This window comes from Dreissena polymorpha, chromosome 3 (assembly GCF_020536995.1).
Source record: "Dreissena polymorpha isolate Duluth1 chromosome 3, UMN_Dpol_1.0, whole genome shotgun sequence".
NCBI lineage: Eukaryota > Metazoa > Mollusca > Bivalvia > Myida > Dreissenidae > Dreissena > Dreissena polymorpha.
Genome location: NC_068357.1, coordinates 112,247,035 through 112,270,431, shown reverse-complemented (window position 1 = coordinate 112,270,431; position 23,397 = coordinate 112,247,035). Strand labels below are relative to the sequence as shown.

The 23,397-nt window shown below is 36.6% G+C and overlaps 1 protein-coding gene across 2 annotated transcripts; it reads right to left on the bottom strand.

The window, feature by feature from the left end:
* Positions 1-15,958: 15,958 nt before the first annotated feature.
* LOC127871053 (uncharacterized) lies at positions 15,959-20,462 on the bottom strand. 2 transcript variants are annotated; one of them, XM_052413680.1, is made up of 3 exons: positions 20,169-20,462; positions 19,904-20,032; positions 15,959-17,228 (listed from the first exon to the last, which is right to left on the bottom strand). In XM_052413680.1, the coding sequence occupies exons 2-3, from the start codon at positions 20,018-20,020 to the stop codon at positions 16,680-16,682; spliced, it is 666 nt and encodes a 221-aa protein (XP_052269640.1). In that variant the 5' UTR covers positions 20,021-20,032; positions 20,169-20,462; the 3' UTR covers positions 15,959-16,679. The 2 variants fall into 2 exon arrangements, with proteins under 2 accessions (XP_052269640.1, XP_052269639.1); XM_052413679.1 differs by having other exon boundaries at positions 19,904-20,455.
* Between the last annotated feature and the right edge of the window lie 2,935 nt (positions 20,463-23,397).

Here is a 23,397-nt window from a genome sequence, read left to right as displayed (position 1 = left end):
CGCTGGGACCTGTATTTTTCCATTTGGTTCATCATTAACTACTTTTACCTCGGCTTACCTTGTAGTGATTCTTCTTACGGCCACCAAGTTGTCACTTTCTGCTTGATGTTCTGCTTTTGTCAGTACCGAGACTATCTTCTCCATCCTCTCTGCTATTCCTATTTCTGCATCCTGTCTCAGGTTTACTTCCGTTGGATAAGGGTTAAGAACTCTTACCTTGCATGTTGGAGCCTCATTGAGGTTCACTAATGTGGCTGCCATTTGCAAAGGGTACCTCTCTTTAAATAGCTGGTTAGGCTCGACTACGTAGTCAGCCTCCGTATCGTCATCATCTGCTTCAAACCTTTCTATATAAACACTTACCACGGCTTCTGCATGGCCTGGCACTGTCATGTTTTCTGCCACCACTACTCTCCTTGCTTTTCCAATCTTCCCTACCTGGAATATTGGTATCTCCATGCCGTCTAACAGAATTCTGTTCTGACTCAGAAGAATGTCTGCCGGACTCCCATTATGACCTTTCAGAATATCATACCCAAGCAGAGCATCATCCTCGATGTCCGCCACCATGATATCCCTTGTCACTTGTAGAGGTCCAAGGCTAATATCTAACTTTGTTTGACCAACATCTTTTATTGGTGCTCCTCCTGCACCAACCAACCGGTCAGTTTTATAAACTACGGGACATGCATGCGGGTTTATCTGTTTAAACACCCTGGTTGACACTATGGTCCTTGTCACTCCAGTATCGGCTGTGAATGTAACAGGAAACCCATTCACTGTTCCCTTTACATACACCCCATCCGCTGATGGCCTGGACCTCTAAACCCGAGCACACTCCTTCGTAACTTGCTGTGTTTTGTCATCTTGATTTTGGCCTTCGGTACTTTTTACTGGGACCTCCCTCTGGCCACAAGGGCTGGTCCTTGGAAGTTTAAAGGAGCAGACTTGTCATCGCCATCGACCTTTGTTACCTGATCACCATACAAACATTTGTCGGGGCACTCCCTGGCAAAATGACCTTTCTGTTGGCACCGGTAGCAAACAACATCTTGCTTTCTGTTAGGCTGTCCCTTTTTGGCAGTGTCATACTTACTCTCTAGATCATCCAGTCGCTTCAGGATCTTTGTTAGGATTTCATCTTTAGGTTCATTATATTGCCTAGGCTGCTGATTACTGTACGAAAAGCACTTACCACCTGTATCTCTGGACCACTGCCTTCTTGTTCCACTACTATCAAACTGTGGCTCTGAGAGCTTCTCTGTAGCCCGACGTGGAGGTCTTCTGTAACGCCTTTCATTTTGCTTTCCTCGCATCTGTAGATAAGTTGCTACGTTGAATACCGCTTCATCTACTGTTGTAGGCTCCTTGTGGAATTCGACTTCAAAACGGGCCTCTTCATCTTGTAGCCCGTCGAGGAAGCGGCGTACAAGATCTTCTTCCCTAGTTCTTCGGTCTCGTTGTGGATGGGCACGATCGTAGAGCATCTTTAACTCTGACGCGTAGGCTTCAACGCTATCATCAGGACGCTGATTTCTTCTTGTAAACCTTGCCTCGAAGATTTTTGTCGTTTCCACCAACTGAAATCTACTTGATAGTTCAGCCTTGAGGTCTCTGTAGTTGTGCAACACCGCGGGTGGTAGAAGAGTGAATGCTACTGTGGCGGCTTGCCCCTCCAATCGCTGTAAGAGATGGTCAAGGCGTTGATCCTCGTCCAACTGGAGGCGATCTGCTATCGTCTCGAAGCGTGTTACCCAGACTCGCCATTCTTCTTTGCCGTCAAACGCAGGGACCTTCATTAGATCTCTTGGTCTCTGCCTGTAAGGTTCACTACATGCAAAATCATCTGATCGATTATAGAAATGTTGCCTACCATGATCGCCCATGTATTGGTAGCCCTGGTGTCTGGGATTATAATAATAGGAGTTACCATTAAGGTCTGCTGGTGCTGGGTCTGTTGGATTCCTGCTTACAAAGGGTGGGCTGTTGGTATTTAGTCGAGGATCACTGGATGTAGTCTGTGCTTGAACATGCGGGCCTTTTGCTGTACCTGTTCTTTGTACTTGCTCTATGCGGGCTTCAAGCTGTGTCTGTCCAGCACAGATATCCTTTACTTCTTAAACCAGATCCCTAAAAGCCCCAGTAAGCCCTTCTAATACTGACCTTGTCTCACTGCTTCGCTTAGGTCTCCTCCCTTCGTTCACCCTATCGGATCTGACTTGTGACTCAGACCCGGATTCCGGTTCGGTGTCTGCGTCACTTACCTGTTGTTGTTGGTCAACAGGTCTGTCTTCCTCATCTGAGCGGGAATTTGTATTGTCCCTGTTAATTCTGAAATGAACCTTCAGAGTCGCTTGATACATCATTATTTTCTTTGTTTGCAGCCATCATGTACCAATATAATGATATATATACCAACAATACTCTGAAATAATATTTGTCACGAACAAAATGAACTATTATGCTTGTTGTTATTTATTTTTTAAGTTGTTATTGTTGTTTGTTTCGCTGAGCAATAAAGTCTTGAAAACGTATTGTGTTGACTTTGTATATCCAACGTTACAATAGCTGATTGACAAAGCTGCTATATAAAGGCTTATTCTTGACAGCTGTTGTAATAACTTTCGTCTGAATGTGAGGCTCTCAGTGCTTTGATTTCTATAAACTGCGTGTAGGACTTTCAGGATTTAGATTTTCACTATAAGGGTTCATATCACGGGATCCACATTTAAATAATGGGATCCCACCGCTGCCACCAAAAAGTTGTAGCGTACTGCCCCGTTTTGTATTACCCCGTATTGACTTAATTAGTTAGTCGTAACAAGTTTCAAGCAAAATAACGCCGCCATAAGTTTACAGATTTATTCTATATAACGTACGTCGATTGTTGGATTACAACAGCGGATATACAAGACTCTGGAATATCTGGTTCGTGGAGCTAAGCAGTTATTTCTACGTATACAGAAAACGTTAATCGACTAAAAAATGAGATGAAGAATCTGTATCTCGGATAAGTCACCACAGGATGTAAACAAACAAGTCAAAAAATGAGACAATTCATGAAGTTGAACCGATTGAAATTTCAAGCGAAACAATTACAAGAAAGAAAGTAGAAAACCTTATCTGCAAACTGGATCGGCGATTCAAGTTTAACTGTTCTCTTGATCATCCACCGAATAGCACCTATTTGGTTCTTATGATACAAAATACCACCGTTCTTCGTGAAGGCTCGAACCGGAATGATTCCAAAAGAACGCTGATCTTCCTTGGTCGATTCAGCACCCGGTCGACCAGACCTATGATCGAACAACCAACTAAGTCAAATCGACCCGGGTCGACAAGTTCTAAGAATCCAAGATGGCCGCCGGAGCAAATGTAAACAAAGCTCTGAAGAGGACTTACCATGAGCGATTTTTAGTAAAATGAGATATGATATATGACATAGAGGAAAATAACTATTAAAACGCTGTGGTGAGTTGAAATGGATACATATTACTAAAAAATGGAGAATTTCCTATCAGGACACCATTAAACATAGAAACTGCTTCGCTCCTTACAAGTGTTAAGCAACAATAAAATAATTAAACGTTTATGAAAGCTTAAAATACAGTGGGGGGGTGTTACTTATAAAATGCATTCTGTATAGACATAATAAATATGCAGTCATGTATTTGTATAAAATTCCCTCACTGGTGATCATCAAAACTCTTGGAATGTTAATACATGTATTAAAAGGTAAGTGTTCATTTACTACATTAATAGTATAATTTATTAACAAATATTAATATTCCGAATATCATTGAACAAAAGGTGGGGCGCATCATTATCAATAGATAACGCCGGGCGTACTTGCTGGGCAACACATGTAAAATCTTTAATATTTAGATATGGTTTCGGATTCGTCTTGATCTCTCAGGATATTGGCAACGTAGACTTATTAGTGCGTAATTTTAGTCAGCGTATAATTGATTGCGTCACACAAAATTGGCACAGTGACATAAATTAATGCATCTAGAGGTAACCATTATAAGAACTATAAATCTCTACTTAACACCGAAAGATATTTGCAGTTGGAAATTCCGCTAAAATATCAGATAGCCTTTGCCAAGTTTAGATGCTCCAATCACAAATTAACTATTGAAATTGGTAGGCAGTTGCATCTTGAATATAATTTGAGGATTTGTAATTTTTGTTTTATCGAGAAACATTTATCTATTATTGATTGTGAATACCATGCGTTTTTTCAATGTAGCAAATATGACGTTGTCCCTAGAGAATTTCTATATAACTGGTATATGGGTGGAAATTCTGTACATGACTTTTATAATCTGATGAGCAAAACAGATAATGACACACTATTGAATTTGTGTTTGTATGTGTATCATGTTTTGAACAAAATTGAATAGCTGATATATTTTTAAAGTAACATAAACACAATGTAATATGTTGACATATTTTAGTATTAAGATGATGTGTATAATCTTTTGAATAAAATTGAATAAGCTGATATATTTTTAATGTAAAATTAACACTATGTAATATGTTGACATATTTTAGTATTAAGATGATGTGTTCGCAACTACAAACATGTGTTATATTTTATATCAAATACTGTGTATTTTGGGCCAACGGCCTTTATTTACTTAATAAACTGAGTTGAGTTGAGTTGAGTAGTCAATATATACATAATCGACTCTTAAAACTAAGAGTGCAATTTGTTTGTGCTAATAAAAAATCCAATTTCATGTTACCAATAAATGTCATTCAAATGTTTCAAAAGTAGTATCAGTCGTTTAATTAAGTTAGTTACGCTCTTCTATCTGCTTAGACGTGATAGACACTAACCCATGATCGAAGCGCTGAACACTCTAGAAGTCACAATTTTTGCCCAATCGTCATGAAACTTGGTTAAAACATTGGATTTATTGATATCTCGGATAAGTTCGAAAATGGTCAAGATCGGTGAAAAAACATGGCCGTCAGGGGGCGGGGCAGTTTACTCTATATAATATAGTGAAAACATGTGAACACTCTAGAAGTCACATTGTTGGTCCAATCTTCATGAAATTTGGTCAGAACATGTGTTTTCTAAATATGACGGTTGAGTTCGAAAATGGTTTGGTTCGGTAAAAAAACATGGCCGCCAGGGGGGTGGGGTGGGTAATTTTCCGTATATTTATTTAGTAGAAAAAAGCTTGTGAACACTCTAGAAGTCACATTTTGTGCCTAATCATCTTCAAATTTTGTCTAAATATCAATTTTATAGATATCTCGGACAAGTTTGAAAATGGTCATGATCGGTGGACAAACATGGCCGCCAGGGGATTGGGCAGTTTACTCTATATGTATACAGTGAAAACATGCGAACGGTCATGAAGACACCGTTTTTGCCTAATCTTCATGAAATTTGGTCAGAACATTTCTTTTCTAGATACAATGGTTAAGTTCGAAAATGGTTTGGATCGGTAAAAAACATGGCCGCCAGGGGGGTGGGGGCATTTTCCTTATATTGACATATTAAAAAAATTGTGAACACTCTACAAGTAACTTTTTGCGCCTAATTATCATGAAATTTGGTCAAGACATTGGTTTTGTGGATATCTCGGACGAGTTCGAAAATGGTCGTGATCATTTGACAAACATGGCCGCCAGGGGGTGGGGAAGTTTTCTCTATGTGAAAACATGTAAACAGGTTAGAAGACACATTTTTCGCCCACTCTTCACAAAATTTTGTCAGAACATTTGTTATCTGGATACGACGGTTGAGTTTGAAAATGGTTCGGATCAGTTAAAAAAAACATGGCCGCAAGAGGTGGTCTTTTTCATGATATTTATATAGTAAAAAAGCGTGTGAACACTCTAGTTATGATAGCTAGGCTGAGTTTGAAAATGGTTCCTGTATACATATAGAGTAAACTGCCCAATCCCCTGGCGGCCATGTTTGTCCACCGATCATGACCATTTTCAAACTTGTCCGAGATATCTATAAAATTGATATTTAGACATAATTTCAAGATGATTAGGCACAAAATATTACTTCTAGAGTGTTCACAAGCTTTTTTCTACTAAATAAATATACGGAAAATTACCCACCCCACCCCCCTGGCGGCCATGTTTTTATACCGAACCAAACCATTTTCGAACTCAACCGTCATATTTAGAAAACACATGTTCTGAACAAATTTCATGAAGATTGGACCAGCAATGTGACTCCTAGAGTGTTCACATGTTTTCACTATATTATATAGAGTAAACTGCCCCGCCCCCTGACGGCCATGTTTTTTCACCGATCTTGACCATTTTCGAACTTATCCGAGATATCAATAAATCCAATGTTTTAACCAAGTTTCATGACGATTGGGCAAAAATTGTGCCTTCTAGAGTGTTCAGCGCTTCGATCATGGGTTAGTGTCTATCACGTCTAAGCAGATAGAAGAGCGTAACTAACTTAATTAAACGACTGATACTTCTTTTGAAAAATTTGAATGACATTGTTTGGTAACATAAAATTGGATTTTTTATTAGCACAAACAAATTGCACTCTTAGTTTTAAGAGTCGATTATGTATATATTGACTACTCAACTCAACTCAACTCAGTTTATTAAGTAAATAAAGGCCGTTGGCCCAAAATACACAGTATTTGATATAAATTATAACACATGTTTGTAGTTGCGAACACATCATCTTATGATAAAATATGTCAACATATTACATAGTGTTAATGTTACATTAAAAATAAATCAGCTTATTCAATTTTGTTCAGAAGATTATAAACATCATCTTAATACTAAAATATGTCAACATATTACATTGTGTTTATGTTACTTTAAAAATATATCAGCTATTCAATTTTGTTCAAAACATGATACACATACAAACACAAATTCAATAGTGTGTCATTATCTGTTTTGCTCATCAGATTATAAAAGTCATGTACAGAATTTCCACCCATATACCAGTTATATAGAAATTCTCTAGGGACAACGTCATATTTACTACATTAGAAAAACGCATGGTATTCACAATCAATAATAGATAAATGTTTCTCGATAAAACAAAAATTACAAATCCTCAAATTATATTCAAGATGCAACTGCCTACCAATTTCAATAGTTAATTTGTGATTGGAGCATCTAAACTTGGCAAAGGCTATCTGATATTTTAGCGGAATTTCCAACTGCAAATATCTTTCGGTGTTAAGTAGAGATTTATAGTTCTTATAATGGTTACCTCTAGATGCATTATTTATGTCACTGTGCCAATTTTGTGTGACGCAATCAATTATACGCTGACGAAAATTACGCACTAATAAGTCTACGTTGCCAATATCCTGAGAGATCAAGACGAATCCGAAACCATATCTAAATATTAAAGATTTTACATGTGTTGCCCAGCAAGTACGCCCGGCGTTATCTATTGATATTAACATATTATAGCACTGTTTAGGAAATCTGTTATTAGGCATCATTAACAGTTTACACCAATATTTAATGCAATTAACAAAATATGTAACAAACAAAGGTAGTCGACCACATTCGCAAAGGGCGATACATGTATTAGTATTTTACCTTACATGCAAAATGCGTTTACAAAATTTGTTTTGGACAGTTTCAATGGCATTTACATATTCATATCCCCATATCTGTGAGCCATAACACAATATTGGCTTTACCATGCTATCAAAAAGTAAAAAGAGTTCTTTAATAGAGAAGTTTCCAAAAGCCCCCTTATAACTATAAATGGAGAATATTGCTTTTTGAGCTTGTGAACTTAGTTTTTCTTGCGCCGCGTTCCACGATAATTTGGGTGTAAACAATAAACCCATGTATTTATAAGCGGAAGTTTTATTTAATGTCGTACCCCGATATGTCCAGCGCTCGTAATTTCTTAAAGGTCCGCCATTTCTAAAAACAATAACTTCAGTTTTATCTAAATTAATCTCCATTCCCGTATTAATGCAAAATTGATCAACAACGTTTAACTGTTGTTGAAGTTTAAAGGCCGTTTCCGCACAGCTAGCAATATCGTCTGCAAACATGAGACATAAAATGTCAGGTATTTCATTTGAAATAAAAATTCCTGACCCACATGTTTCACGTAGCATAACTGATAATTCATCTATAAATAGAGCAAATATGGTAGAACTGGTCTTGTCACCCTGACGGGTACCAATATTACATTGAAAAAACTCTGATATAGTAATTTGACAATTGACATGACGCCGCCTGTCAATCAAGTTCTTATCTAAGAACTGATCTACCAATCAGCGATCGATTAATCGGGCGCGTTAGTTAGCAACGAACTGTCCGCCATTTTCTAGACAAGCTATGTATAGGTTCACTTTTACTTTAGCGAGTTTCTTTTGTTTTCCTCTTTAAAAAAAAGTAGATTAAAAATAGTTAAACGGTGTCGATGGGGACTACGTAACTCGGACAATCGATATCCTGAAAGATTAGTTGTTGACATTTAATTTATATCGTGTCCAAAGCCGAAAAGAGATTTTGAGATGTGTTAGAGATGTATTAATACATGCGGTCGTCACCACAAACAACTGAACGTCAACACTGTCAAAGACAATTATAATATATTTTTATCGGATATACTAGCAGATTTAAATAGTTTATGTTATCGATCTGATTATCACATAATATTTCACTTTTTTTAAATAGTTTTATCAGTTACTAGGTCAGAAGCGAGGTTCATCTGCATTACTTAACGAGAAATAAAACCCAGCATGAAACCTTATTCATGCTGTCTTTTATTACTCTGATAGTAATGCACTTAATTGACATCATACATGTTATTTGAAGGTGACATGTGATATATTATCTTATTAACGGTATCTACACATTTGCACTCATGTGGTGTCACCAATAAACGCTTTTAATCCACACTAGGAGCTCGAATGCTTAGATCTCATTTTTCAACGAGTTTCGTTTATTTTGTTCGGATTAAAAAAACGGAAATGAAATATGGAAAAAACGGTGTAAAAAGGGTTAATGCAACTCTGACATTTGGTATCCAGAAAGATAAGTTAGATGAATTAAATTTATACCATTTCCAACGCGGTAATGCGGTCTTGACAAGAGCGAGTGGAAGCTTCAAGAATTACCGAGACCCCCTTTATAGAACATTAATTTATTTCACAAACTTGAAATGTCATATAAGCAATAACTAAGCATTATTATGTATGTGTTATGTCACGTGTGCATGTAAAATAATTGAGAATTTTGGTACCCAATTCGTGTAACTTAACGAAATCCCCGTTAAAAATCGCGTTTCTGTGTGTGTCAGAAACAAGTGAAAACCATTTTGTTATTATTTTAATAAAGACGTATCGATAAATGCTATTGTAAAAGAGTTATTATTACTGATATTAGTTAACCAATAAATGTGGTAACTTCGGGGAAGTCGATACCTGCGCGAGCGTCTGATATTGGTAGCCTTATTAATTTATAATAGCCTGACCGTATTCCATTTCGTAAAACGCTAATTTTATATCAGACAATGTCCAAACTTACTGTGCTGTCTTTGCGCTTTAAATTATAGTGATTGATAAATGTCCCTTACGCAATGTTTAATATGATTAATATCACTTTTATACGCAATAACATGTGGGATTGAGGTACCCACCCGGCGTCAGAAAGCGCGTAAAACTTCACCGAATTCCCAGTTATAAAGCGCTATTTCGTGTCAAATACACGGGAAGGGGGAATGTTTCGGTAATAATTTTGTTAATAACACGGGTAAATACCGGTGAAGTGTTAATTTATTGCAAATACCACCATTACACGTAATGACGGGTTCGATTTCGGTAAGCTCGCAAGCGTTTGAGAGCGTGTTTAATGTACCGATTTACCCGTTATAAATAGCTGATGTTCTCTTTAATCGTATATTTTTGCATTTGCAGAATAACCAAATGGCATCAACCCCTTTACAAGTGTAATATGGTGTTTAACAAGTCCATAAAATCATCCGGAATATCGCGTAAATCTATATGCAGTCTATAGGCAAAGAAGCCATTTTGGTGTTAGCTTGTCTAGGTTTTCTTCCCGCTGAGCCACGTGATTAAGTGGGCGGAGCGATCACTGATAAAGCGTCATGTCAATTGGTTCTATACTTCGCCGCAGAATTAGTGTCGGTTGTATTGTGTACTTTAACGCAGGAAAAGAGAGAGCTATACATATTTTTAATACGTCAATGAATTTACCTTTAATTTCCTTTTTGGTAAGTGCTTGAAACATTACATTGTGGTTTATTTTATCGAATGCCTTTCTAAAGTCTATATATAAGCAATAGAATCTACCCCCCTTTTTTGACAAATATTTTTGAGCCATTGCTTGAAGGCAAAAAACATTATCTATAGCTGAATAGCCGGCACGAAAACCTGCTTGAGATTCATCAAATTTATTGTTTCCTTCCGCCCATTCATATAATCGTGTATTTAATATACCGGCAAATATTTTGTACATTATATTAGTTAAAGAGATTCCACGGTAATTTCCAAGAATATGAGTAGGTCCAGATTTGTGTATTGGACATATTATACTCTGACCCCAAGTTTTAGGAAAATAACCAGAATCAAAAATTCGATTAAAAAGTAATACTAGGAAGGGTGTTGTTATTGTTTAATGAATTTTTATAAAACTCAGCTGGTATTCCATCAATGCCACTGCTTTTATTATTTATTAAATGACGGATTTGAAATTCGACTTCTGCGAGTGTAAAGGGCTTATTTAACGAAATCACATCATCGTTTATGGCATCTGCGTTATTGTTTATAACAATGCACGGCGCTTGATCGCTGTATAATAAACAACGAAAATAGTCGTGCCATTCATTGGCTTCGATACTAGTAGTAATGTTTTGTTGCGGTTTAGCTTGCTTAATTTTTTTCCACAAGAAATTCGGATTTTTTCGATTCTGGAGTAGTTCCGCTCTTTTTTTTCTTTGTAACTCAAACATTTCAGCATTGCAATAATTTTTCAATATATTTCTGCGATCCTTATACTCATTTAGATCAGATGGTTAATTTGAAGCTCGAAATTTTCGTAAATATGTGTATTTTTGTTTCTTAAGATTATCACATTGTTCATCCCACCAAAGTGGCTGTAATGATCGTTTGTAGTTAGGTAATAAAAGCATATTTGTGACTGCCTCATAGTATACAGCGTTAATTTTGTCAATAGCCGCTTCAATATTTGTAGTAATGAGATTCATTATTATATTACAATTTTCATTTCAGAGCGTATTTATATTAACGCGAAAGACATCAGCAAAATTTTCTTGCCATTTGTATTTATTTACGCGCGAAACTTCTTTATTATTACCAAAATCATTGCGGTTGTTATTTATGTGTTCCAAGTTTATTCGACAGTTAATTGGAAAATGATCAGACTCTGAGCGGTCAAGTACTTTGAAGTCAATAATTCTCGAAAATAACTCTGGTGAAGCAATCATGTAATCTACAACACTTGCCCCTTCGTTTGAAACACATGTGAAATGGCCTTCCTTATCGTTCGCGAATCTTCCATTTAGAATATGTACATCAAACACACAGCATAAATTGACTAACGATTTTCCAAAATTATTTCCCCTTATGTTATCTCTATTCGCGCGTTGCACATCAAAATCACTGCCTTCATAATCTATGTCTCCAAATATATAATATAAATCATCGCAATGTATGAAATCTAAGTAATCTTGCGTTCAAGAATTTAAGTCTCCTGATAAGAAAAATAGAGCATCGGGATATGTAAATTTTAGCTGTTCTAAGTTAGAAAACATACACTGTATACCATTCTTCTCCTCTGTTAGGTTATATATTGATGACCCTTCTGGAGAGATATAAGTGTAATACATAATGACATCTTTTGACTTAAACAATTTAGAAAATTTACAGTACAACACAACACAATCATTAAAGTGAGTATTAATACGTGAGATTATATTTAACTTCTGTAAATGGTAAGAAATAAAAACACATATGCCTCCACTGTTACGTATACTGTTTGGATTTAACTCTCTAACATGATCATAACATGTGTAGGATTCTAATAATGAATTAAATTCACCACAACAGTTTCCCCAAGTTTCACATAGACTAACAATATCAAATGAAGATAAATAAGTTTTAAATTCTAGATTGGTTATGTGTTTACGTAAGCCTGCAATATTCCAGCTAGCGATATTTATATCGAGCAATTTCCTCGTGCTGTCTTTGTTTGTTGGGTTACGGCCAAATTCCTAGTCCATGAATGAAGTGTCGGATCGTACGTCCTCCTCGTCTCTGGCTGGCGGATTCCCATCATTGTGCGGTATGCGTTCACTTACGTCATCATTCACGTGGTTGATCCTGTTGTTACCATCCAATCGGTGATGTGCATCATTATTGTTGTCTGGGTGACAACGTGGTATCCCACGTGCAGGACGTTGTCGAGTTGTAGGTCGCCGGTAACCAATGGGAACAACTGACTGTGTAATGTCCTTGTATTTGTACACTTGGTCATTCACAATTAATTTATCATAACGTATTACAGCATAGTTATCATTTCTTCTTTCTTGTACCAAACGCTCTCCGAGAATGTGTCTATGTTTACGTACTTTGTCACTGAAGTCCTGTTGAACAGAGTGTGACCGAATATGTTGTAACCGCCTGTTCGCCCGTCCTAAAATCAGTTCACAGTCCTTGAACCGTGAAAACCGTACCATGATTGTACATTTGCTTGGGTCCCGAGATTTTATGCGATATGCACGATCGATTTCGAACATATCTGCTTCGTCCCCAAAATTCAATGTATCTTTTAGAAATGAGCTTACTTTTCTTTCCGAAACATCCCAGTTTTCATTTATACTTCCGTCTATACCGTTAAAGCGAAGATTGTTTCGTCGGGATTGATTTTTAATCTGATCCAACTTATTCTTCATTTGTGACACTTCCTCCCGTAGTAATAAGTTATCGCTACTAAGCCGGTCATTGTCTTGCTTAAATTCGCGAATGGTTGAAAAAATTGAGTCAATCTTAGTATTTATACCGCCGATTTCTGTGACTAAGCGTTCATTTTGTTTATCAAGGTCGATATTCATATTTCTTAGAAAAGTAAACATTTCAGAATCATTACTGGAATCAATGGTTGACCTATTTTGGCTGTTTTGAGTAGTTCCGTTGTTATTCAATGGCGATGGCGACGGTTGAGAAAAGGCATACGATGACAATGTCCGCTGCCTCGTCACCACGCCGTCTAATGTATCGTATCGAGAGGTTGTGGCTTAAGAGAGACCTTAACAGGCCCGTGAGTCTAGAGGCTGCTTTTTGTTACGTGCCGGGTCCTGTCTGGGCGGACCAGGATTTCTCTCCACATCGCCACACAGAATTATCAAGATAGCCATGCACGTGCTCAGGCGCCAAATGAAAGAGATCGACTTTTTAACTCCTTTAGACAAAATAAGCACCTTTACACATTTGGCACGTGTTTGTTTAACCACAAAATATCCACTCCCATTTTGCTGAATATTGAAACAATCGACAAAATTATACACGTGCAAAAAACGCACCCATCTTATTCAAGGGACGCAACTACAGTGACGAAGACAGTATTGATAAATAGATGGATGTCAAAAATATAAAAGTTTTACATGAGAGGATGAACAAACACTATCTTACATTTTAATAGCGTATTTGCTAGCTCTAGTCATATTGTTTTTGAAAACTAGAAGTTTCATTGCATGTCACAATTCAGGTGCTGTTTGAAATAGTAATTGCCCTTTACCGGTTTCACCGGAGGGGACTTATGGTTTGCGCTCTGTGCGTCTCTCAGTCTGTCAGTCTATCTGTCACACTTTTCTGGATCCTGCGTTGACTTTAAAAGTTCTTAATATTTGTTCATGAAACTTTAAACATGGATAGATGACAATAAGGACATTATGCACGTCATTTCATTTTGTTCCTACGTCAAAAATTCTGGTTGCTATGGCAACTAATATATTATTTTTTTTAAATCTGACAATGCTGGAGCCGGTAGGGGACATCTATTGCTTGGCAATAGTCTTGTTTATATATGGTTCTTTAAGTAAGATTTGCTATTTAAAATTAAATAATATTTTGTAGATAAGATTAACCCTGTGGTGATTAGGTTTATAGTGTTATATCCATATATTATCCCACTTTTACAGCGAATTCGGTTGATTAAAGCCCCGTTGATGAAATATCATCTATAATCAACGGCAGGAAATGACGTCAATATTTCGACGAAATGACGTCATAAATCCAGCGACATTATCCAGTCAAACTAATTTTGTTTAAACAAAAAGGTTAACAAAATATAAAGTGGGATAAATAGAATAATAGATAAGTGTTGATTATAGATCAGGTTTATCATGATCGGCACGAAAACGAAAAAGCACTCGCCAAGGCTCGTGCTTGTTGTTTTCTAAGCCTCGCATGATAAACCTGATCTATAATCAACACTAACCTATTATTCTCTATTTAATGTTGTATTTTATGCATGTAGTTGTTGACTCTTCATAGATGTTATAAACCCATTTATGCCTAGCGTCTAGAAAAAATGCCTTGGCAAACAGCGTAGACCCAGATGAGACGCCGCATGATGCGGCGTCTCATCAGGGTCTGCGCTGTTTGCTTAAAGGAATTTCTGTAAGAAATATTCCAAATAAAGAAATAAATATACTAGACATCCCTAACTTTGGAAATAAAATGATCCAATTTAGAAGGATGGGAGAGTCCACTAGGCATTAATTGGTTAATCATTTCTCTGTGCTGATTCATCGAAAGCACTTAATGAGTTTGTGTATGCACTCGCCAATCTGTTATTTTTGTGTTAGCTTTATTATTTAAATGCTTTTTAACCCGTATTTATATTAAATATATATTGTATATGTCGCTGTTTGTACTATATCAACATGAATGAATTCTATAATCTTTTTATGTAATAATTCACATTGGGAATAATTGCTAACCTTTTTTAATCACTAACGCTCAATTGCTTTTACATTTCTTTAAAAACACAAAATTATCAATGTGTGTATCATATGCTGTTTTATCGACCAATGCACAATGATTTGTAGCATTAAGGATCTGTATCAAGAGGTTTTTGTAATCACCTATTAGAACGACAAAGAGTTGTGTATTGACCAACAAACACCGCAAATCCGAAGAATAGATCAATTCTTACAGGATCTTATGAGTACAACAATTTTAGCAAATGAAATAAGAAGTTTTTTGTACAACTGTATATTCTGATGTGGGCTTCCTTTTCCATCGCTTTGGGGTGTGTTCAATGTCTAAATAAAGTTCGGTACGTATGATTTTTAATGTCAGGCACAAATAGTATATAACTAATACATGTTTATGTTAAATGAGTGTACAATTCATTTGTATGCTTAAATAACGTCTATGGAATCTGGTATTGTTATCTTCTATATATTATTGTGTACATGTAAGATGAATGTTCATGTTACATAATAACGCAGCTATAGTCCACGGAGGTCTCGAGCTATCCAATACAGGACATGGAATAACGCAGCTATAGTCCACGGAGGTCTCGAGCTATCCAATACGGGACATGGTATAACGCAGCTATAGTCCACGGAGGTCTCGAGCTATCCAATACAGGACATGGTATAACGCAGCTATAGTCCACGGAGGTCTCGAGCTATCCAATACAGGACATGGTATAACGCAGCTATAGTCCACGGAGGTCTCGAGCTATCCAATACAGGACATGGTAAACAAAACGTTGCCTCGCCATCGGATTCAATGAAGACTTTTGAATAGTAAAGTGTCCATTAAAAATAATTTCTTCAAATGATTTTATCTTTATTAATACATTTGTATTTCGGGACGGCTTAATCCGATGTTGTTGGGATGTGTATTCAGCTATAAGCTATATCAAGCTTTTATATATTATGTACAAAGCAATAAATAACTAAACTATTGAATACGTTTTCAATATCCGATTCTTTCCGATCAACCCAGGACAAAAAGATACACTCTTCTTATTAAGTTTTTATATTAATACGTATAGTGTGATACACTAATGCACATGATTATATTTCCTATGAAAACATTACACATTATACTTTCAGCATTAGACAATTACATAAACAATGCCGCGTCATTGTGAATACTCTCAGTACAAAGAACATATCACTTTACATTGTTGTACATTTTTACTACACGAATCCATTACATTATAAATATTTGAAAAGTTATCTTGCATATTTATTATAATAAGAGGAGACGTATGCTTGTTAATAGTTTCTTATACAAGCGAGCCGGTCCGTGGAAAATCGGACTTAATGTATGTTTATAAAATATCGCCCCGGATTAGCCTATGCATTAGCCTGCACTGACAGCAAAGGGAATCTGTGTCGATGCTTTAAGCTCGTTCAAAATGCACGGTTTTCCCAGGTACCGGTTCATATATATACCGCTGTAATACAACTAAAGCCTTACTCAATCAGTTGCCCCATGTGAGTAAAGTTAAATTAAATAAAACCAGTGTTAAATTGCAAAATACAATGCTATACATTTTTGAAGCAAAATTAACCTGAACTAACTATTAATCTTATTTCATGCAAAATACGCAAGCACAGCAATTAATAGACCTGTACATATCCAAATATGCTGTACAAAAAGTGCTGTTTTTAATTTATGAGTTTATATTCTGTATTCGAGAAGGGTGGAAAACTTATTGTCTTCGCCATAATTGGCATTCAGTGTGACCTTGGCGTCGCGACCTTTGTACGGGGTGAGGTCAACGCGGCCTTCCCACAGACCGGCGGCGTTCCGAGACAGGTGTGACCAGGTTCCGTCGGCGACGATGGCGGATGACTTGGCGTTCGGTATAAAAGCCTCGAAACGGACGTTAGAGAGGTTGCCATGGGAACTGAGACTGGCTGGCTCGACGATGTAGCAGCCCTCCTTCCATTGCGCAAACTGCTTCGGGTAATTAACGACCGCGCTTGAGAGCTTGGTGCAGTTGATGAGATAATTGTAAACTCCCGGAAGCGTCTTGCTGTCGTCGGGCAACAGAAGGGCGAAGATCTGAAGTTTGTAGTATCCCACCTCGGGCAGGGACACCAGGAAGGAGACGACGTTGTCTTTGGTCTGCGTGAACACGTGTTGAGGCAACTCCTCGGACCTTCCGCAATGCGTCAGATTGGCCGTGACCTTAGAGGGCTTGCTCGTACGGATCTTTACCTCCAACTGAAATGTACATGTACCGATAAAGAAAAGGGGGGCTTAGTTCGTTGTGAATTTGGCATCGGTGCATTTAAATGTAGATTAAATGTGATGATAAGCGTTGTTTTTAATAGATCTTTACAGATTTTTTTAATAATGAGAGAGGTTATCATTCATTCGAGTGTATGAATAAAACTAATATGTAAGTATTAACATTACGCAATTCGTTGACATGAATTGGAACACGTTTTACCTTTTATTATTAATGTCTAGAAAACATCTTGCAAGAAAGAAAGGAAAGGAAATAAAAGTTAAATCAATGCATTCAATGTTTTTGTTTAATTTGTTGATTGCAAAATGTTAAAAAAAGACGGCACATTTAATACTGAATGGGGCCCTTAAAGGGATCTTTTCACGGTTTGGTAAATTGACAAAATTAAAAAAAGTTGTTTCAGATTCGCAAATTTTCGATTTAGTTATGATATTTGTGAGGAAACAGTATTACTGAACATTTACCATAGTCCAATATAGCCATTATATGTATCTTTTGACGATTTGAAAACCTAAAAATTATAAAGCGTTGCAACGCGAAACGATTGAATAATTTGGAGAGTTCTGTTGTTGTCGTTTAAATTTACGAAACTACGAAGATTGCTTATATAATGTATAAAATACGAACCCTGCGTATACTCGGCGGAATAGCCGAGAGGGTTAATGCGTTTTTACTTCAGGCTAACTCCAGGACTCCGGGGGTCACTGGTTCGAGCCCTGGTACCGGCTACTTATTTTTCCTGTTTTAATTTTATTCTTGATTTTTTACTGGATCTTTTAAAATCCAATGTTTACATTAATCAATATAAAGCATTTAATGACAAACTTCAAAATATGCCAAAATCTGTGAAAAGGTCCCTTTAACGGTCCAAATTGGCTTAACAATCACTGCAGTGAAGACTGCATTTAGAGCGAGTTATCGTGTACGCTTTTTGAGTACAACAAGGAATAAAACACATAAATAATATACCAATGTCATAGTACACTGGGTGTCACATTTGGAAATCATTTGCTCGAATGGTTGTTTGCTTAAAACTTAAACTTATAAAATGATTTGTACAGATTATCTATTATAATAATGCATTTTCGAAAAGCATTTCATCTGCTCGTTTTTTAATTCCATCTAAAATCAGAGAATTTCCCAAGTAAATGTGATCTGAAATTTAGGCATACATGTCATGTTCTATCGAGAAAGGAATCGTTTATTTTAATTGAAATGTTTCATCCAAAAATAATTGTGTTCGTATTTGAATATTATTATTGATGTATTTTTTATATTAACATCTTTCTGGTAAAACGAGACTAAATGCATGTCCTTAATTTGTCGTCCCATGTAAGCCTGTGCGAATCAGGTACGACAGTTTGCACGTGTATATAATTTTTCGTTTAAAGGAAGTCTCTTTTTAACGAAAATCCAGTCTAGAAGGAAACTGTCAACTCATATTAGACTGTGCGGACTGCACAGGTTTATCTGTGACGACACTTTACCAGCATGCACTGTGTAAGTGCGCGGCTCTGGACGACATTTTACCAGCATGCACTGTGTAAGTGCGCGGCTATGGACGACACTTAACCAGCATGCACTGTGTAAGTGCGCGACTCATATAATTCTGGTTTAATTTGTGGAAAAAGAAAACTGATAAAACACACGACTATTCTACGATCTATTGAAATGCAAACGCATCTTAAAGTACATTTATTACATGATAATCATAGACAGCTTGTGGCTTTTAATGTCTTTCAAATGTGTTGGCTGGGCGTCTTAAACCTTTGCTGATGTGATTAATGCGCAAGATATGGTATCAGAAGAGATCAGAAAGTTCATCTGTCAATCATAAAAAAAAACTTGTCTTAAAGGCGGGCAAGGGTACATAGTCACCCATAACATAGAACATTTACGAGTGTTTTAGTCAATGTCTTATGTTACATGTTGGTGCATTCCATTTTGTGGTCAAGCCCATTACAAAACATTAATGTGTTTATGGCTAAATATCGGAAATAATTTTCGAGGGCTTAATTTTATTTAAAGAACACATTTAGGCAAAAATATATGATATAATACGTGGTTTGCTGTAAAGTAAACAATAAAAGCAAACAAACCATTTGTTTGCATTATGTTTAGTTTCTTTTTTGTTGATATGTTCTCAGATTACATAAGAAAAGACGCAAAAACTTTCGGTAAAGAAGATATATGTATTTGTATACATTAGCTTGTTTTATAGGCCGCTCCATGAAACGGTCTCTGGTTTGACTTATTTAATTTTGAACGTAACACAAGAAATATTGGCAACGAGCAAATAATGAAGTAAAGTTTGTGTCTTTATTCCAAACGATTGCAAATCAGGTCTGAGTTTAGAAAAAAGCTTCATTTTCAGTTTAGGTATATTTTTTTACATTCACACGTTTTAAACGGTTTTCGATATGTGTTCTGCTAATAAAGAAAGTACGCAAAATAAACATCGAAATGTTTCTTGGTATAGAAGACCAAATTCTTTTTATGGTAACAATACATAAGTGCAGGACTAAGTAACTGAGCTAAAAAAATCTACATTTTAAATAAACCAATAAATAGAATTTAAAAAAAAATAATTACATTGGCATACACAAAATAATGTGAACGAAATTAATTGCAAAAAGACATGTCGTACCTGATTGGTGTCCGTATGGATTTCCGGTTCAAAGTGGCTCTCTGTTGAGAGCCCAAACTCCTCGAATTTCGACTGAGCACCCAGGTACCCGTGAGGAAGCTCCGGTTTTCCAGCCATCTTCTATGTTAACTTATAGAACAAAAAATAGTCCGAGTCAAAATGGTGTTTATATACAGTTTACAGCTTCACGCGTCTGGAAAAATCGCTGGTTTTTGCTTCTGGTAAAACGTCCTGTCTTTGGTGTGCGATAATATAAATGTTCTACCTTAGTGTGTGACCCGGCACGCTGCTGCTTCAACTTCCGATGACCGTTTAGGTGGTCAAATTAACAGCTTGATCCACGAATTTTAGTGTTATATTAGCTGTAGTCTTCAGCATGGAGTGATAACTTCTGATTCGTTTACACGTCTCGCAACCGATACAAATGTGAGAATATTCGAATTTTGAGGATTAGCTTAACCCAACGCCGTGCAATCGTTTCTCGAAGAGAGATATGGTCTTCGCAGGGGTGTTTTATTCCTGGAAATAGCGATATTGATTCATCCGCATGACATTGCCGAGATAAAATTTCACCATCTTATCTTTTATCTCCAGAAACAAGGTTTCTAAAAAAACTTCAGCCCGTGACATGCACAAGCAGTTATATCTCAGCAGCGTGTGTTCTGGTTTGCAGAAAAATGCGTCAATCTTTTGAATGTTTGTGCAAACGCAGCACTTACTTTATTTTTAACCCATTTATGCCGAGTGGACTCTCCCATCCTAAATTGGATCAATTTATTTCCAAAATTAGGGATGTCTAATATATGTATTTCTATATTTAGAATATTTCTTACAGAAATTCCTTTAAGCAAACAGCGCAGACCCTGATGAGACGCCGCATCATGCGGTGTCTCATCTGGGTCTACGCTCTAGACGCTAGGCATAAATGGGTTAAAGTTTAGGTTTTATGTTTATGGCTATAAGTGTTTGTCCTAAGTCTGTTTTGCAAGACGATGTGCAATCGCTTTGCATTTTAGCCAGAGTAGTGCTTGTTTCGTAAGCGTATTTTTTATGGATTTTTTTAGGGCTATTAGTGTTTGTCCTAAGTCTCTTTTAAAGACGATGTGCAATCGCTTTGCAATTTAGCCAAAGCAGTGCCTGTTTCGTAAGCGTATTTTTGATGTATTGTTTTAATGTATTCCAAATTTTGTGTAATATTTGTTCCCTTATAGTTGTAGTTTAGTAGATTTTTGTAAAGTAGATGCTATTAGTTTTATAAGGTTATTTGTTCTTACAAAAAACGTATTCCTATTAATAAATATGAAGCCCTTTACCGCTATGAAATACATTATGGGTTGTATCACTCTGTAGAATTAATCGTTGCCGAGCTTCGTTCAAAAGGTTCACTGCAACGAACCAATTATTCATCCAATATCATCCGAAATTTAGTCTACGAGTAAGAGAAATACCGGTTGCTCGAACTATATAGCAAGTATATCTGATGTGTGCATATAAATAAATAACATTATCATATGCATGTCCGCAGTTTCACGCTGGTGCTGCGATATTTTATGGCAGATTTGTTTTCTGATACTTGGAGATTTCGATCTGTTTATCAAAATAAATTACATGGCATTTGGAGATTAAACAAAGATGCATATTTAAAAATAATGAAATGTAAGACTTATGTATTTAGTTCTTCTTATCCGATTTTTATGCATGCATTTCCACGCACGCAAGCGTGTGTGAATTGTAAAAACCTCGCCTCTGACCTCAACGTACAATATGCATACGGTGTGAATGAATTGCCATCTATTACTTACTAGCCCCTAAAGCCTGTTATTCAAGATGAGTTAGATTACTATTCGGACGTGTACCATGCTCTTGTTTAACCTGGTTTGGTATCTAAAGAAGCGTAGTCTAATTGACATTAAAACTGAATACAGGTGTACACCCAATACTTCTATTCCCCCCAAATTATTTTAAGAAGCATTCAAAAACTTATAAAAGTAAGTATTTGACCATGAAACATTAAAGTCAACGGTGATCGGATTGTTTTCTTGAAGACCAAAATGAACAGAGTGTCATTGTCTATACAATGGGGGAAAACATGAAAGAAAACGACTTGCGTTCACTAATATAAATATGGTACGGTCCCACATGGCATCGACGACGAATACCCATGTGTGCTAAGCCATTGCACGCTCTGTCAGAAGTCCTTAATTTGTCCCTGAACTTCTAAATTTCCTTTTTGTTTCCATCTTGTATGTCGTGCGAATTTAACTGAGCTTGCGAAGGCCGTTTATAAAAGTTAATCAAACGCGCTGATGTAATTTAATACACTTAAATCGAATCATACTCGGCAAATGGAAAATATATATTTCTCAAAACGTAAACTGTGATAAATTCGGCAATAAAAGTTGCAGTCATGTATATTCACCTTATTAAACATGAATTATGATAACAATTAGATCAATGTCAATGCTGTTTTCTTTGTCAATATTGTTTTACCTATATTAATTAATGGAGGTCATGCGACAAATACTCGACGAGAGCGAGTAAGCAAAAACGGATATACTTGTTCCTGAGTGCAAATGTTATGCATTGATCATAAAGAGACATTGATATATTATTTATTGATACATTTTTTGTGTTGTGATACACAAAGACCATGACGCAACCGCATAAAAATCAAAACATTTTTAGTTGGTCGCGTTAGCGGTTAACTAAATTTACAGAGCATATTTTGCAAATCAGTATGTGCTTAGAAGCCTTAAGTACGGTAAGAACCGCAACTCACTCTGCTAGGGACGATTACCGCTGCCTGTCTGCAGCAGACGACAAATGATTCTGCTCTAGCAGTGAGTGTATATACCAGCTTGTAAGACGACCTTGGCCAGTCTAGTGTTAATCATTGAAATCTGTACATATTGGCTGCTTTCAGGGAAAACGGGGCTTAATGCACGTCAAATAAGATTAGCATATGCACACTGATTAGCCTGTTCAATGCGCACAAGCTAATCAAGGACGACAACAGCGAACAACTTCAGTGCCTTCAGCGCTTTGATTAAACAAGGCATGGCTTAACAAAGCTATGTCGATTAACTATGTACATGGGAAGGAACACTAATCGCAAATCATCAATCAACAATCAAGTTTCTTTCTAACAAATCATCAATCAACAATCAAATTTCTTTCTAACAAATAGTATCGTTGGTCTTTGGCCTTTGGCGAAGTTCTTTCTGATGCAGTCGTAACAATTGGTGTCGTTGCTGTCCTTTATGATCTTGTTGCTGCTAGTTCTATGTGGTTGATGTTCCTGTTTCTGTATGTGTTGCTGCTATGTCTGCAACAGCTGCCGTCCCGTCTATGGCTGATGTAACTAGTATGTGCAAGCGAACCGTTAACCTTCAACTATCTTCTCAATACGAAATTAATCGTAAGCGGACAATGTTATTTTATTACAATCGAAACATACCTCAAACACACTTCTTTAGAACACACTCGAAAAAGTC

Bases quoted from the DNA above. Each gene is read 5' to 3' on its own strand.
- LOC127871053 (XM_052413680.1), bottom strand. From the start codon at position 20,020: ATGGCTGGAAAACCGGAGCTTCCTCACGGGTACCTGGGTGCTCAGTCG. The intron at 17,229-19,903 runs GTACGACATGTC...TGTACATTTCAG, and splicing joins TCCATACGGACACCAATCAG to TTGGAGGTAAAGATCCGTAC.